An 18,443-nucleotide genomic window follows, 5' to 3' on the forward strand; every position below is an offset into this window, starting at 1 on the left:
AAATAAATAAAGCAAAGTGGCTACCAGTAGTTAAGCAGTTAAGACAATGGAGCAGATATCCCCAGGCAAGTTTCGATAGCTGACCAATTCACCCTATTGTTCTTGAGTGGGAGTTGTTAATGAGCATTCAGGAATCACATTAAGAGTTCTATTGACGATTTAATGAGGGTGCAGAGGATTCAATTTGACTAAGGTGGCTCTGCAAGGCTAAAAGGAAGTGAATAAGAAAGGGGGGGGCTGTAGCTTTGACAGACACAGTGATGTTTATACAAAGCACAGGTGTTCCAGCCTGCCCCTCCTCCTGCATCTGTATACTGTAAATCAGGGGTGGCCACCTCCCAAGAGACTCTGATCTACTCACAGAGTTAAAAACTGGGAGTTATCTACCCCCTTTTGGGGGGTTCAGGTCAAAGCTGTTGACTTTTTTTAAGGAAGGGAAGCCCTGTTTTGGGGGGTTTAGGTCAAACTTGTTGAGCTTCTTTTAGGAGGGAGGGAGGCCCATTTTTGTTTAGGGCTTCAGGTCATACTTCAACTTTTTTTAGGGAGGAGGAAAGTTTTGGGTGAGCTTTTTTTAGGGGTGCCAGTGACCTACCAGTGATCTACCACAGACATCCAGTGATCTACTGGTAGATCACTATCTACCTGTTGGACGTGCCTGCTGTAAATCAAGCAGAGAGAAAGCTGCTTACAAGACTCCTCTTGCTGCAGAGTTCCAGCATCACAGCGTCACCCAGAGGCACCCAAAAATATGAGTTATCCCTCTCTCTATTTCTTCCTTCCTTCCCTCCCTCTTCCATCCTTAATAAAATACTGGGGGGGCAGATAAGCCCCACATAGAAAGCCCATCAACATGGGGGGGTGACTCTTTCAAATACGGTATTTACCAGTAATTGGGGGGGGAGGGGAGAGGCACCTAGGCCTCTAGGAGTTGGCTGCTATGCCTAGGAGTAGGACAATTCAAGAAAGCAGAATGATACATATGCTATGGTAATATATCAATAGAATCATAGAATTGTAGTCGGAAGGGACCACAAGGGTCATCTAGTCCAACCCCCTGCAATGCAGGAATTTTTTCCTAAGGTGGGGCTTGAACCCACGACATGGTTGAAATATTATGCTGATATGCAGCAACGCCTTGGAGCCGTCGTGGCTGCGGCCATGCCTTGCCTCGCCCTTGCCCGCCCTGCCACCCCCTCTCGCCTGCCTGACCCTCCCATCCTCTCCAGCCAAGCAGGGTAGCTGCCAACGCTGCCATCCCCAGAAGCACAAGGTGGCCGCTGCCGCCGCCACCACAATGTCATTGGGCCCACTGGCCCTGTAGCCCCACCCACATTCCCACTTCATGGCCCCGCCCCTCCCGTGCCTTGGCCCCGCCCCATAACGACCATGGCGTGCCCCCCCCTAGTTTTGATCCTGGCTACGCCCCTGGGTGAAGCACCTACCCCACCACTTCTGCTGCCAAGAAGGCGGCGTTCTGGCATGTGGCATTGCTGCTCACCTTCCCAGGGGTGCAGCACTTTGAGGAGTGCCCTGGCTCCAGCTGAGTTTGGCAAGAGCTGAGCCATAGCAGTGGTAGAAGGAAGGGGGCACAGTAGGGGAGGGGGCAAGAGGCAGCAATTCCCAGAATGGTTTAACTGTCAATCCCTCTTTACAAGCAACTCTAGGAATTGTATCTCTGTCAGGAGAATAGGCGTCTCCTAACAATTGTCAGCACCCTTAACAAACTACAGCTCCCAGGATTCTTTGGGGAAAGCCATGATTGTTTAAAGTGGAATCGTAGCTCTTTAAATGTATGGTGTGAATGTGGCTTTTGTCGCTTGCAGCTAAAACAAGGGAAAGTCTTGTGGCACTTTAAAGACTAAGAAATGGTACAAGCGTTCCTGGACTAGAGGCAGACAGTAACAGAAATTGGGAAGGGGGCTGTTTTGCTTGGCTTTGGTGTCCTAGCCCCTTTGCTAAATAACAGAAGAGGGACACCTTGGGGTGAGGGAATGGCAGCAGCATAATTTATGTATTTAATTAAATATTTTATACCACTTATTTTTTTAATATTCCATTTATATCCCACCTTTTCCTCCAAGGAGCTCAATGTGCTTCTTCTCCTCCCTCTTCTATCCTCACAACAGCTCTGTCAGGTACCGGTAGGTTAGGCTGAGACCTAGTGACTGGCCCAAGGTCACCCAGTGAGCTTCATGGCTGAATGGGGATTTGAACCCTAGTCTCCCAGGTGGCTAGTCCAGCTCCCTAACCACAACACCACCTCAGGAGGGGTATTCAACTAAGTGCTCCTCAGTGAAAACCATTGCTGTAAGTAAACAATGTCAAAATTAAAACCACAACTCCCACCCAGAGACAGAGAGATCCAGGATCACATTGCTGCTGTTAGGAGATCAATTACAACATCTCTGCTGCAGGATCATAGGACCATTGGGATCAGAAGGGAACTAGCCACAAGTTATGGGAGAGTCCTACTTTTAGATGATGCCCGAGATCCCAAAGTGTTGAATGGGGATCACGCATAACTTCCCGCGAGGCAAAAGCACCCACGACTTGGCTCTCGGCAGAGGCAGCGAAGAGCAGGAGAGGCCGCTTGCGGCTTCTAGTCCTGGCCAGGGGGGGATCTGAATGGTGTCTTCGGCTTCTGGGATGGCTCTGGCTGGGGTATCCGCTCGCTAGCTGTCTAGGGAAGAGGAGTCAGGTTTCCGTGCCACCCTGCTGCCAGCTGGGCACTGGGCAGATGCCCTCAGTTCCCCGGAGAGCTGCAGGAGAATCGCTCTCGGGGAGATCTTGCTTTTCCTATGGTCAGCCTCGGGAATGCCAAGTGGGAGAGAGAGAAAGAAAGAGAGAAACCCACAGGCAAAGGGAAGTCCGAAGTTGGCAGCCCAGTGGCTCCACTGCAGAGTTGGGGACCGCAAAGGCTGAGGCTGCACCGTCCCTGGCGAGAGGAGGGGGGACCCGTCTCCCTGGGCCAGGCATCCTCGCCAGCCTCTCGCCAGAGGCGCCTTCCGCGTTTTCCCAACCCGCCGCCCCCCCCCCCCCACCGCTGCCCGCCTCAAAGTTAACGAGCAGCCGCAGTGTTGTTTGCCGACCTGCCAGACAGGCGATGGTCACGGCAGTGGGAGCCCCCGAGCCCGAAGCGCCGAGGCTGCCCTGGAAGCGGACCACGCAACGCGCCTGTGCCTCTATTTCCATGCCCGGATTGGTTCCCGCTCTGGGAGGCTGGCCGGCCGCGGGTAAGCCCAGGCGATCGTTCAGCACCATGGACAGCGACCTGCGGCAGTCCCGGGGCAGAGTCCGGTAGGAGCCCCCCGGCCCGCACCTGCACTCCGGCCCGGCCCGCCAGCCTGCTCTCTGGCTCCCGGGGAGGAGGAACTTTCCGGTCCCGTTGGCTTCTATCGAGACGCGCGAGTAGGGCAGCGAGATCTGTAATGGCAAAGCATGTCTTCGGAGGGGGAGCCAGACCCAGCCGCTGGAACAAGCGCAAATACCCCAGAAGAACCAGGAGCTGCAGCTACAGCGGCTGGCGAGGAGGTGAGGACAAAGGGGAGGACAAGGACAAAGGGGAGCCTGGGTTGTTGCTGTTGTTGGTTGGTTGTTGGTGTGTGTGTGTGTAATTTTGAAGGGGGGAGTCGTGTGATTGAGTACCGTATCTGTATACAAGCAGACATGCAGTGTTGTATGCATGCGGGGACACAAGCACACACAAGTTGGAGGGCGAGAGAGGAGATGTGCATTTTGAAGACTCACTCAACTCTAGTGTGGTATGAGCTCTGTGTCAAAGCCCGGGACCAGGATGTTTTCAGATTCCGGGTTGGTGAAACTCAAGCAAAATTGCAGCAAAAAGAACCGGGTCAGGAAAAGCCGCACCACTAAATGACAAGAACCGTTTTCGTATTCCACCTCTACCCACCCCCTTGAAATTTAGGAGGTTTGGAGATCGGAAGAGAGATCGGGAGAGGAAGAGAGGGGGATAAGTTGTGGTGTAGACTTCTTTCTTGCAGATGCTCAGCTGGGGCAGTAAGCAGCCAAGGTGGAATGAATGTTCCAGCAAGGCAAAAACGATCAAGCGACGGGTATGCAAGGGTAGGGAGCTCTCCGAGGTTCTGGATTTGGAGTAAACTCTGTATACTCCACCATAATCCAGGTTTAAGGAGCCCCGAAGACTGAAGCTTGGGTTTCTCTCCCTCCTTCCTTGTATGAAATCATCCCGTACCATCGAATGACCTGCACAAATATTAAAGGCACATCCTAGTAATTAAGGGACTTTTTTCATTCGATACACAAACCTTTGCTTTTCTCTTATAAGAAAGTCAAAACAAGGGTTCTGCTGCTGTCTGGGTGGGATTGATACAGCTGAGTTTCCAAAATACACTGCTGCAGCCTCCTGGATTGACCTCAACAAATCACTTTTCTCCATCAGGGTCATAAAGCAGTCTGCAAAGATTTGTGTGTTTGTTTGTGTGTCTTTCTGTGGACTGTCAACCATGTCAACAAAGCCTAAATAATCATCAATGGTTGTATGTTTGGTGCTTTGGTTGTTTTATATTATAATAATTTTTAAAAAAATATTAATATTAGGCAATATATAAAGAACTGTTTCTGATTTTACACCATTGCAGAAATCTCTTACTATTTTAATCTTTTACACACACAAAACCCCACTTGATTTTACAATTAAAAACAAACTAGCCTGCAGCAACATAATTAAAAGATCATACAAACAGATGTGATACAAAATATTATGAACATCAGCATAAGAAAATAAAATAATATATGAGGCACGAAGTTAAGCACTTTGTTGCTCCATTGAATTCAGTTATGGCACCTCTCATGAAACTTTGTGTCACAATAAATGTGTTAGTTTCTAAGGTGACTCAAGGCTCTTGGTCGTTTTCACTGCAACTGACTAGCATGGCTATCCCTGTGAAAATTGATTTGAACTAGAGATAGTGCCATCCATGACCAGCTATCACACTTGAAATCAATGGGACTTTAGTGTGAATAACTTTGGCTAGATAGGGCTCAAAGTAAATATATCATTAATATGCTATGAAATTCCTATCAAGCATGGCTTTTGTGACAAATGGAATGTAAAGGGCAAAGTTTCTCAAATGAGTATGTCAGCTTTATGTTTCATAATATCCAGTAATATATTATTAAAACATAACAATACATTATTCAATGAGTTCAGTGGAAATTTCTGGAATAGGGACATATGGACAGGCATCATTTGCCATGCTACTGCCAAATGGCAGATCTGTCGCAACTGACATAACTTGGGCAGCTGCATTTCTCACACTCAGACCTGGCCTTGTGGCTTTAAGACATGACAAGCACTGGAAGAGACTCATGGGGCTATCACACTGGCACCTTGCTCAGAGCATCTGCCGTCGGTTTCACCACCTCTTAAATCTGCGTGAGCTAATAACACCTGATCAATATCATCATAGGAATATTTTGAACTATTATTTCTTCCATTAAATCATTTTCATTTTGCACAGTGGTCATTCCCTCCTATAGAATAGTATCCAAATAGCAAGTCTACGTTCATGCAGATCTAGGCCAAAGCTTTTTAATAACCCCAGGCAATCCCAAATAAAGGGGAAATCCTTATTCAGGACATAAATGCACACATGCCTTTTATGTCCCTTCCAGAACCTATTTCTGTTAAACTACTGGCTGTAATTTATGAAACTTTGGAGAGCTAGTGTAGTGCAAAGATTAACAGAGTTAGGAAATGCTTAGCTCAAATCTCACTTAAGCCATGAGCCTCTGGATTGCCTTAAGCAAGCTGCTATCTTTCAGCAGTAGCTCCCATTTGTAATAAAGAGATGATAATGATATTAGCTTATTTCAGAGAGTTGTTGTAAGGAATATTGAGGCAATATCAGTTTCCAAAGGGGTTGCCGTGTTAGTCTGTTTCAGGAAAAACAATAAATTCACCAATCACTGCTGCTGTGGAAGGGTCACTGTGCTCATTTTTGCATATATTTAAGTTCTAGATGTATTGTCACTTAAGACAATCATCTTGGCACTGGTGAGTAATCACCAGTTACTGAAGTGAATTGTTATTTTGCATATATTTGAGCTCTAACTGAATAGTCACATATACTTTTGCAATATGTTGTCGTTTTAACTCCAATATTTACATTGTCTCTGCTTTATACCCCTGTGCAAATTGAGCAACATGCCTCAGGATTCTTGTTTAAATTGACAAGTGAGGATCATTTCCCTTGCATTTGATGCAGTGAACTCTATTCAATGAAAGCTCATGCAGTAATAAAATGTCTTGGTCTTCACAGTGCCACAAGACTTTTGATGATTTTGAGACATTGTACATTGCATGCTGGCCATTAAGGTCTAAACCACAGAGCCTAGGGCTTGCCGATCAGAAGGTTGGCGGTTCGAATCCCAGCGATGGGGTGAGCTCCCGTTGCTCGGTCCCTGCTCCTGCCAACCTAGCAGTTCAAAAGCAGGTCAAAGTGCAAGTAGATAAATAGGTACCACTCCAGCGGGAAGGTAAACAGCGTTTCCGTGTGCTGCTCTGGCTTGCCAGAAACGGTTTAGTCATGCTGGCTACATGACCTGGAAGCTGTATGCGGCTCCCTTGGCCAGTAAAGCGAGATGAGTGTCGCAACCCAGAGTTGTTCGCAACTGGACCTAATGGTCCCTTTACCTTTACTATGTGGCCATTAAAGGAAAGCAAAAAGTGATGTGTAAATACTACATGTTATCACGAGAAGCACTAAAATAAACTTTAAAAGCTAAATCTGACTTTGTTAATGCAAACACACACACCTGTTCTAATTTCATTTTTGAAATGTGATCACCACAAGCCTTCCATTTTACCCTGGGGAAAACATAATGCTGCCCCTTCCTATCACATTTCGGTTTGCCCTCTTTGGGTCGGGGAATTCACAAAATTCTGAAAGTGAAACATTCCTTTCAGCACTAGCTGTAATTGCTAGTGACTGAATCTCTGGATGAAGTCTATTTGTCCAGTTCTGGTCCGGCTATGGTCAGCAGTCCACATTGTAAGACAAAGTTTTTGCGAGACAGATCCTGCTAAAAGGATGGCTTTGATCCATCTGTTAAAGAAGCATGTTTCCTTGGGCATGGTCTGTCACACAGCTGTAACGCTGGCAACTTGCACCAAAGATAGAGGCAGACTAAGCTCTTCTATTCTTGTGCAGACCCAACTAAACTCTGCCTTTCCCAGGGAGGGGAGGGCCTCTCTGAAGGGACCATACTTGCAATGGAAGCCTGCACTCTTGTGCTGCTCATGGCTCCTTTGGAAGGCCCTTCAGCATCTTGGGCAAGTGGAGCTGCATCTGAGATAATCTGGAAGAATACTGCTAGTTGCCCCTGGGTTTCAGAATATATGATGTTGTTGTTTAGTCATTTAGTCGTGTCCGACTCTTCGTGACCCCATGGACCAGAGCACATCTTCCACTGCCTCCTGCAGCTTGGTCAGACTCACGTTCATAGCTTCAAGAACACTGTCCAACTATCTCGTTCTCTGTTGTCCCCTTCTCCTAGTGCCCTCAATCTTTCCCAACATCAGGGTCTTTTCCAGGGAGTCTTCTCTTCTCATGATGTGGCCAAAGTATCGGAGCCTCATCTTCAGGATCTGTCCTTTCAGTGAGCACCCAGGGCTGATTTCCTTCAGAATGGATAGGTTTGATCTTCTTGCAGTCCATGGGACTCTCAAGAGTCTCCTCCAGCACCAGAATATATGATCGCCATCTTCAAATATCCAAAGGTCTGTCACATGGAAGACATAGCGAGCTTGTTTTCTGTTGCTCCAGAGGGTAGGATGCAACCTAGTGACTCAAAGTTACAATAAAGGAGATTCTGACTAAACATCAGGAAGAATTTTCTGACAGTAAGAGCTGTTTGACAGTGAAATAGACACCCTTGGGAGATGGTGGACTCTCCTTCCTTGGAGGTTTTTAAGCAGAGGTTGGATGGCCACCTGTCAAGAATGCTTTAGTTGAGATTCCTGTATTGCAGGGGGTTGGACTAGATGACCGTTCCAACTCTACAATTCCATGTTCCTTCGTGATACCAGAGCCTCTATTGCACACTGTCTCCTCCTCAACAAGGTACATGTCTGGCTTACTGAGTGGGGCCATGACAATCTAAATGAGCCCCATTATTCAAACAGGTCATTTCCCAGTGGACCCAGTATGCCCATCCATTTTGGAACCATTTTGACACTGTCTCCTTAGGTGTCTTTGGAGTCTACATTGGAAGACTCCTGGTTTTCTGGAATTGTAAGGAGGAATGTCAGGCTACAGAAGAAGGAGGACTAATGGAAAGGGGTGGAACTCCTGAGCATAAACAACAGGTCAGCCCGCAGCTCTTTGGATCATGTTATTTATTTTGCTCACTTGTCCCTGCAGTATTAAATGGCTGTAGTCCAGGGCTGCTTTTAACTTGCCACTTACATTTCAATATAAACATGGGAGCTGCAGAATCAAATTAGTTAATCTTTTTAAATGAAAGAGAGGGAGCTTCAAGGAGCCAAGGATGTGTATTAGTGAAATCTATTCCGTTGGGCAAGATCATACTCATGATACTGCAAATATAAAAATGGAAGTTTAAATTTAGCTCGGCCTGCCTCCTGTTGCCAGTATGGAGACATGATGTAAGCATACTTCCTATAATATAAAAAGCACAGAAATGTTTGCTTGGTCTCCAACGTCCAAAAATACTGACTGCCAGTTTGAAAGCTTGTCTCTTCCACACTTAATTAAGAATCTTGGTATTAGTAATGAACAGCATTGAACAAAAAGAGCTATACTACCCAAACACCTACCTATGTATTGTGTTTGTATTGTTCTTGCCTGCCAAAATACAGAAATCTGCTCACAAGGATTAGTCAGTTTCCTGGGGATCTGATTGCCATTTTAGTACTGTTAGTGTTTCAGTTTAATTATTTTTTAGATTGAATGCCTAAAAGGTTTTCCTTCAACTGTCCTCCTCACTGCTGGCCTCCGCTCAGAGTTATCCTCTGATAAAAGGTGGGCTATAAATATGCATCATAAATAAATAACACTGGAAAATCCAAATATAAGTCAATTTCAAGAAAAAGACCCATTTCCCCCATACGTTCCCCATTACCTTGGTTGCTCATTATTCATTCATTCATTAGTTTATTCGTGTTGGATCACAACATATACATTTAGATAGGATAATTTCTGGATGTCAAGATCCAAGTTTGGGGCAAGTACTCTTTGGTGGGAGAACCCCAGCAAAGCAAAGTATGGAAATATAGGCTGCTAGACCTTTAAAATGTACCCTTCCAAGTGTGTTCCAAAAATTTCCTTCTTCCCTCAGCATAGGAAAGGGCCACATGTTTGGTAAGTTTAACATTGGTTTACTTACAAACTCTTCTAAGGTCTGGTTCATATGCTTTTCTATACATCAGTCAGAAAAGTTGCACATGTAGTAAAACTGTAAGGGAAGTGACATAACTAAGCCTGGCAGTACAGCTTATTCTATGGCATTAACTCCTTCATGCGTTAATTAGACTTAAGCATGTTGATTATATGAGACTGCTTATCCCACAATTTTCATGCCACATTTTCACAAAAAGAATCATGCTCAAAGCAGCTTACAACAAAGAAAACAACAAATCAACCATTACAACAACAATTTCATAATAACACAATAAAGCAACAACATAATAGCAAATATAACAACATATAGAAAACATTTAAGTATTATGAATATAAAAAGGTTTTGTTGACAACATCCTTTCATTCACTGAATATGTGTAAATATCTTATGGCACCTCCTGTTCTCAGAAGGAAACATTGCTTTTCTATACTCTATTGCATCTGATAAATGCAACATCCACTACAGGACACAGGCACCCATTTAGGGCAGAGATGGGGGGGAAACAATGGTCCTCCCGATGTCATTGGACTACAGTTCCCATCAGCCCCAGGCAGCATGCCCACTGGACAGGGATGGTGGGAGACCTAGTCTAACAACATATCAAAGGCACCACGTTGGCCGCCCATGCAGTGAAAGATATGAAGAAGTGGTTGTTTATTTTGTACAGTATTGAGAACTGTAGTTACTGTGGAGCTTGAAACAGAAAATAGATCCCAACTTAAAGCACACTGCTGTTTTTTTCAATTTAGTCTTAAGTCTACTCAAGCACAGGACATTGATCCTTATCTGAGTCTCTCTCTCTCTCCCTCCTTACTAAAATCTCTTTGCCCACCCACATTTGATGTCTGAAATGGTCTCCCTTATATGTGTGTGGTTGGAGCTGGATGGCAATCATTGCTTCCCTGTGGCACAACAGCCAGGACAAGAGGTGGTAGCTGGTCCATATGTTACAAAAGAAATGCAAGGAGGCAACTTTCTTTTAGCATCACTCTACTATTAATAGCAAAATCTTGATTGCATTTTTATAGCTTCCTCATTCTAGGTTTATACGGTATTTCTGAACAAAGACTGATTCACTCTCTCTCTTACACACACACACACACACACACACACACACACACACACACACACACCATATCCCTGATTGTAGTGCTTGAAGACTGATCCACTTATGGTAGTTCATACTACTCTCTAGTGTTATTATCATTCCTTTATATCTGTTTGCTCTGGAGTGTTTGCCTTCTGATGGCCCATTAGTCAGAATATGCAAAATCTCTGGAAGCAGAACCAAAAATTAGTGGCTATCCTTTCATTACCCAAGGAAGCTACCTATTAATAAGGCTCCATACAAATGCAACCATCTTCTAAAGCACTACATATCCTCTCTCTATAATCCATATTAACAGTGTTTATGATAGGTCAGTATTCTTACTTTGATTTTGCAGAAGGAGGTTGAGAGGCAGTGACTTTCCTTAGGACATGCTATGAGTGCTGGGTAAGACTTCAAACCTTTGTAGCCATTTACTTGGGAATAAGCACAATTGAACTTACTTCCAAGTCTATGTATATGACTGTATACATACTCATATTTACTCTGTATCCAGTACGCTCCCATTCCTGGTTTGGGAAGTGATATACATACACACATTAGCCACAATCCACATCTATCCTGCTGTTTCTGATGAAATATTGCATTTTGATGCACTTTCCTCCCAACCAGCTTCAAATCAAATTAAGAAAAGAATGATAGCTGTGTTTTAAGCCACTAATGTGTACACAGCCTAGTTAAGGATTGCCACAGGCAGCAATTTAATAAAGAGTTAGGTGCACTTGAGCCCATTGTTTTATTTCATCGGGAAGCCATTATTGGCTGCAGGTCTCTGTTGCGTCTACATTCAGTGGCAACCAGGATTTCTTTCTAATGGGTGCGGCATATAGAGATGTACTTTGAGACCATCGAAATCCTACTAGCTTTAGCATTAATTTCAGCCAGCAAACTCTGTGAAGGGATTGCAGCCAGTTTCTTTAAAAGTTGAGCTCCTTTTTTCCTCTCTCCAATTTCCTTTCCAGGAAGCCTGGACGGATTGCAAGTGAGCATCAAAGTTCGGCTGCTGCAGTTTTGTGCAGCGACCAAAAATGATGGTGTTCAGATATTTACCCCAACTCTCCTCTAAGGCAGGGGTGAACCCATGACCCTTGACATGGGTTGGACTACAGCCATAGCTGTCAAACCTCCCTTTTTGCGGGAAACTCCCTTATTCCAAGCCACAGCTGTCAACCTTCCCTTTTTTTTGCTGGAAATTCCCTTGTTCCAGTACAGTTTCCCGCTGCTATCCTGGATTGTTAGATATACCATAGACCGTCCCCGGGACAGGTGAGGCTGCTGATCCCTCATTTTCAAATCCGAAAGTTGACAGCTATGTCTACAGCTCCCATCAGCTGTGCCCATTAGCCGTGCTGGCTAGGGCTGATGGGAGTTGGAGCACAGTAACATCTGAAGGGCCACTTGCTCACCCCTTCTCTCAGGAGTTTAGAGCCCTGTACATTAAGCATTCCTGTTTTACCTTCACAACAACCTCATTTGATAGGTATGAGCTTAAGTGTGCATGCACACAAAAGCTCATACCTATGACAAACTTAGTTGGTCTCTAAGGTGCTACTGGAAAGAATTTTTATTATTTTGTTTTGACTACGTCAGACCAACACGGCTACCCACCTGTCATTTGATAGGTTGAGAGATGGTGACTTGCTCGAGTTTGTTTAATGGCTGAACACAGCGTTGAATCCAAGGCTCACAACCAACACTCCATCTGCTACACTGCCCTGGTTCCCTAGAATACCAGCCTGTCATGCACAGCCTTCCTTTTCTAGTCTATCTGGTACCTCAGTTTAATGAAATGGAAGCAGATGTCTTGCATGAGCTAAAAAGGCAAAACAAGAGAGAGAGAGAGGGGGGATGATTTTTGAAAGGAAAGTGGTGGGAATGAGATAGGTACAGTCTTTGGGCAGGAATAAACAAATGCATTTCCATTTATAAAACTGCAAAGGCATTGAGTGTGTGCAGGCTCCTTCTTTTCGTTTTGGATCAAAGGCAAGGAACATCCCGTTCAGCTTAGTGAAGAAAAGATTGCCTAATGATCTCTGAAAACTTGTCCAGCAGCAAAGAACAACTTGTTGGCACACCTAGTAACATGCAATAAACAACATTTGTCCAGGTGCTGTGGGAAAATCCTCCCTAAAGCTGTTTTATTTTGCTTATTGCAGAGGCTCACAGCTTGGTTTCTTAGGTGTGCTGGGCCACTCCCAAGCCTCCCAACCAGGTATTTATGGACCCTGAGAAGATGACGCCTACGAGCACCAGAGGCAGATCCTAGATGACTTAATAAGAATGACTAAGGCAAACTCCTGATGAGGCTGAGGAAGGGGGCTGGTTGCTGATCTGGAGGGTTATACAGTAGGGCAGGAGGAGCCAAGATGGTGCTGGTCTGCTGTTTCTGAACTATAACTCCCATCATCCCTGATCACAGGCACACTGGCTCTGGCTGATAGGCGCTGGAATCCAACAACATCCGTAGGGTACCATACTGCATGTCTGCTGTAGGGTGCTGAAGAGTGGAATTCGCCCAGTTTGTACTCCAAAGAACCCCAAATCTCCAAACCAAAATAATTTACCTGCTGAGACTTTAAACTAGGAGAGTCCAGAATTTCACTGCCTTATCCTACATGATCTGTCCTTCCAGTGAAGGACACTGGAAGGACAGATTGTGAAGCTGAGGCTCCAATACTTTGGCCACCTCATGAGAAGAGAAGACTCCCTGGAAAAGACCCCGATGTTGGGAAAGATGGAGGGTACTAGGAGAAGGGGACAACAGAGGACGAGATGGTTGGACAGTGTTCTCAAAGCTACGAACATGAGTTTGGCCAAACTGCGTGAGGCAGTGCAAGACAGGAGTGCCTGGTGTGCTCTGGTCCATGGGGTCACGAAGAGTCGGACACGACTAAACGACTAAACAACAACAATAATCCTACATGATGCATAGATCTGATTTCAGGAAGCAACCTTCAAAGTTCTTGCAGAGCTTAATACAAAACTATGCATGTGAAAGCACTGCTCTCAGGCATTGATATATATGGGGGGGGGAGTATCAGGTATATTGGAATGATGTTATGTTAGCTTGGAACAGTATGTAGCAATCAAAATCATGAGATCAAAAGTAACTACAATTTTGTCTGGTTTTAATGGAATACCTGTTGGTAGTTCCCTGAGAAATGGGCAAATGCTGTAATCATAAAACATGCTTGAAAATCACAGTCCTTCCAGACTGTCACTTTAAATCACTAGAGAAAGATCAAGAACCATTGTTTTATATTATTCTCCGAATGCCTTTCTCATCCATCCTGGGAACCACACACTCAGCTTTGAGCAGGCTAGATAAAGTCTGCAACTGTCCTCAACATTCAGGGCTATTAGGACTGGGAATCCTTCAATCTCTTTGCACCTGAGTTCCCTGTCCCTTTGCTTTCCCATGTCTCAAGATCTCTTCCCAATCTTACTGGTCATCCTGAAGCTGAATGAGGTTTAGTGCCAGCCAAACTGACAATCCTTCACTCCATCACAAGAGTACAAAGTGTTCTGCGTCTGAACGCTTTATGAAACCAGACAAGCTCAGCTAATTACAATAAAAGGATTCATCCTCTCATGCACAATACAATACCGTAGAGATCTCATGAAGATCTGGCAAAACAGTGCTACTGACTGGCAAGAAGCCAGTTATCCCTGATCTAGAAGTATCAAAGGTTATTAAATCTGCTGGTATTTACTCTTCAGCACCTCATTTATGGCTGCAAAGAGTGTGCACAAGTGCTAATAACAGGTGTTGTGATTCTAGGCTTCAGTCATTGACAGAACTTTTGAAACCCTATAAAATGACTGGCAGCCAGGGTCATGCAATTAATTTGGGATTCCAACACGTTGTTGTTGTTTAGTCGTTTAGTCATATCTGACTCTTCATGACCCCATGGACCAGAGCACACCAGGAACTCCTGTCTTCCACTGCCTCCCGCAGTTTGGTCAGACACATGTTGGTAGCTTCAAGAACACTGAACATCTCATCCTCTGTCGTCCCCTTCTCCTTGTGCCCTAATATTTCCCATCATCAGGGGCTTTTCCAGGGAGTCTTCTCTTCTCGTGAGGTGGCCAACACTTAATGAGCTGCAAATGAATGAACATTTTAAGCCTTAACAGGTTTATCTTAGAATGAGCAGCAATGCAGCTGGGCTGAATATATTTTGAGAAACGAAATAAATCATTCATACCAGATTTTCCGTTCATTTGCCTGTGTGGTAATGTGCATGTGGCAAAGGTACCAGAAATTCCAGTTCTAAATCTGCAGCTTCTGAAAGGTTTGTAAATATAATAACTACAAGAGCAATTTATATAATCCACCTGAAACAAGTCCTGCATCAGAAGTTTTCACACCATAAGCAGTAAACAAACGATGACTGATGCAAGTGCAAGTGATTAGCATGTTGTCATTAGCATATTTATTAACTTCAAATGAGTTGCTCTTGGAAAGCTTTTTGTAAGGTTCGGGAGTGGTCGATTCATTTGTTGCAAATAGATAACAATATGTAGCAACCGTTATGCAAACATTTCTTCAGCTGCACATTCTGATGCTAGGCAGGGGTGGGGGTTTTCATTTTTACTATGTTTGGTTTCATTTGGTTTCTATGAAAAGCAGCAATATGTACAATAAAAGTAGCTAGGAATAAATTTGTCAAATGGTGAATGGGACTAGGATTGGGAAGCATTTTATTATTTGGTATGTGGGTGTATCACACAAGCCTAATAACCAGGAGCTGGTCCAAGAGGCAGAAATCCACTCAGCAAGGGTCAAGCCGTGCATCCAGCTTGTATCAGGGTGCCTGCAAATAGTCAGCATTTTGTGCGAAGGATTCAAGTGCACACTGAAGAAATTTAGGTTTGCTCAATTAAAGAGGGTTAAAGAGCTGTTCCCCCAGCACACCAGATCCACCTTTTTTTTAAAAGGAAATTTAAAAGATTGCATCTAATACTTAAAATGATTTCACAATAAATCCTCTCTTTCTCTCCCCTCTTCCTTTCCCCACCCCCTTCTCCTATTTTGCTGCCTGATTCTCAGCAACAACCAGTCAAGCAGTCTTTGAGCTCTTCCATGTGCAGAGAGTCCCACTGGAAATGCCTCCTCCTCTCCATCCTCATGTACGGCTGCCTGGGAGCTGTAGCTTGGTGCCAACTCACACAAGTCACTAAGCTCAGTTTTGACAGCTCTTTCAAAGGCAAGTCCATGATCTACCATGACAGCCCTTGCTCTGACGGTTATGTCTACATTCCATTAGCGTTCCTGGCCATGCTCTACGTCGTCTACTTGGTAGAGTGCTGGCACTGCCGCGCCAGAAGTGAACTCCAGTACAAGGCCAATGTGGAAAGTGTCTACGACCGAATTGCCAGGATGAAGCAAGCAACGCCATGCATATGGTGGAAGGCCATAAGCTACCACTTTGTCCGGCGAACCAGGCAAGTGACTCGGTACCGCAATGGGGATGCTTATACAACCACGCAGGTCTACCATGAGAGAGTCAACACCCATGTGGCCGAAGCTGAGTTTGACTATTCCCACTGTGGGTTCAAGGACATCTCTAAAGAGCTCATGGGCCTGGAATGTTTCTCAGCCACCCGACTGAAATTCACCAAGTGTTTTAGCTTCGCCAACACAGAGTCCGAGAACTCTTACCTGACACAGAGGGCTCATTTCTTCACAGAGATCGAAGGGCTAGATGACTACATGGAGGTCAGGGAAGGCATGAAGCTCAGGAACATAGACTTCAAAGAACTCATGATGGCCTATGGTGACCCTGATCACCTCCCATGGTACGTGTCCCACTATACGTTCTGGGTGGCTGCTCTGATGATGGTCTCGTGGCCGCTGAGAGTTTTCATAGAGTATCGGACTGCCTATGTGCACTACCATGTGGAGAAGCTCCTTGGGGTGGAGTACAGAGTGCCCACCGGGGCGGAGGAGCCCTTGTACAGATATCGCATCCCCAGGGTCAGCACTCAGGACAGCACGGAGCTTGAGTGGCACATCTGCACCAATCGCCAGCTGATCCCCAGCTACTCGGAGGCGATGCTCATGGAGCTGACCAGCTCTCCCGCCTGCAACGGCTACTCCATGTGCAGGTACAGCGAGATCACACAGGGCTGTGAGCGCTGCCACCACGCCTCCAGCACCTCCTCCATCTTCTCCCGGCACGCCTTCCACAGCTGCAGCGGGAATTCGCAGCTCTCCCTCAACACCAGCCGCTTCAGCCTGTGCCGGATCCATGGCTCTCACAGGACAGGCCTCTGGAGGAGCCGCAGCAGCAGCATCACTGACCGGGGCGGCCAGGACGACCCGTGCTGCTCCCACTCGAGTCAACTGGCCCTTAACGAAAACCCGCCCACCTACCATGACGCTCGGTTTTTCCCAGTGCTCATTGTGCACAGGCCTGAAGGGCAGGAAGGGAGGCACTTCTGTCTCCGCCGAGCATCCTGCCTGGAAACGTCACTATGAAAGGGCACCCTGTCACTTTCCCGGGACAACTTCACTGCCAGAAGGCTGTTTGCCAGTGACAGCAATACTAGGACGGCTGTGGGATGCGACTGGTTTAAAGTCCTGGCCGTCCACTTCTCCAAATAAGGAAGCATGTTCCCCCAGAAGTCTATGAAGGGTCAATTCAAAGCCAGTTCACGTGTTTTGTTTGTTTCTGTTAATTAAAAAGTTTTCCAACCCACTCTTCATTAAAACAATTCCTGGAATGAATGCAATATATAGGATCCAAATATAAATTACATAAACCAAAAGAATGGTAAAAGAGCACCGGTATAAGTCAGGCTGATCCAGTGAGTCTCCACCAAGGAACAAATTAGCAAATTTAACCAAAGGCCTGGGCAAATAAAGGAGTTTTTAACTGGTGCTGAAAACTGACCAGGCTTTGTTTGCCCTTCTTCCAAGGAGCTTGGGGCAATCTTCACGGAATTAGCCTCTTTTAATGTGGGATTATCCCTTTTAACAGTAGCCAACTAGATGCCCACGAGAAGCTCACAGGCAGCACATGAGGGCAATGGCACTCTCCTGCATGTGATCTCCAGCAACTGGCAAACTAGAGGCAACATGCTTCTGAAGCTGGAGGTAGTCCCTAGGCATCATTATGTCCCTAGACATCACCACTAGTAGTTCTTGATAGCCTTATCCTCCATGAAGGTGTCTTATCTGTTTGTAAAGCTGTCCACGTTGGCAGCCATTGCTATATGCTGTGGTGGCAAATTCCATAGCTCAACCAAGTGCTTAACTTAAGGATTTGGGCCAGGGAGAGAGAAAAATGACTTTCCCAAGGCCATCCAGTGTGTTCCATGTCTCAATAGCAATCTGTGCCCCCGTTTCCTCAGTTGAAGCCCCCCGCCCACCCACTGTCTAGTACGCAACACTAGCTCCCATTCAGAGTTAGAGGTGGGTGGTACTGCTTTGTGGTGATTCTAGTCCTTCCAAGATCTGTCGGGAGAACACCTAGTCTAAGTGTCCACCCTCATTTTTCAGCTGGCTCTGATATAAACTGTTTCCATTCAACATAGATTTAACTGGGCAGGCGCTCTGGGGAGCTAGAAAAGATCGGCTGGCTTTAGCTGCGGGGACAGAAGTGGTAATTGGCGCATCTGGGTCCCACACCTTGTATAAGGAGTGTTGGACAGACAACTGGGTACTACATGGCTATTTCTTGCCTAACTCATCGTGTCTCGTGAGACAGAAGACAGTGCAAGGGAGGTGGAAAAAGCAAGAAGCTCCATTTCTGCCTTTGTGCACAACATTGTCAAGGGTTGTCAGTGCACCAGCAATGAGGTTTAGATAGGATGCCGGAACAAATGTGGAGGCTTAGCTATGCGCCTGTGCTGGGATCCTAGTCTTATGTATGTTTCTGGTTAAATTTCTAGTGGGCAAAATGCATTACAGAATTTATATTGT

The 18,443-nt window shown here is 45.6% G+C and overlaps 1 protein-coding gene across 1 annotated transcript; it reads left to right on the forward strand.

The window, feature by feature from the left end:
* Positions 1-15,554: 15,554 nt before the first annotated feature.
* Positions 15,555-16,997, forward strand: LOC118087117 (transmembrane protein 151B-like; the record flags this gene model as incomplete). Its single annotated transcript, XM_035119511.2, has 1 exon — positions 15,555-16,997. A coding segment is annotated over one exon (1,443 nt), but the record flags the coding sequence as incomplete, so codon positions are not given.
* Between the last annotated feature and the right edge of the window lie 1,446 nt (positions 16,998-18,443).

This window comes from Zootoca vivipara, chromosome 1, assembly GCF_963506605.1.
Source record: "Zootoca vivipara chromosome 1, rZooViv1.1, whole genome shotgun sequence".
In the NCBI taxonomy this organism is placed as follows: domain Eukaryota; kingdom Metazoa; phylum Chordata; class Lepidosauria; order Squamata; family Lacertidae; genus Zootoca; species Zootoca vivipara.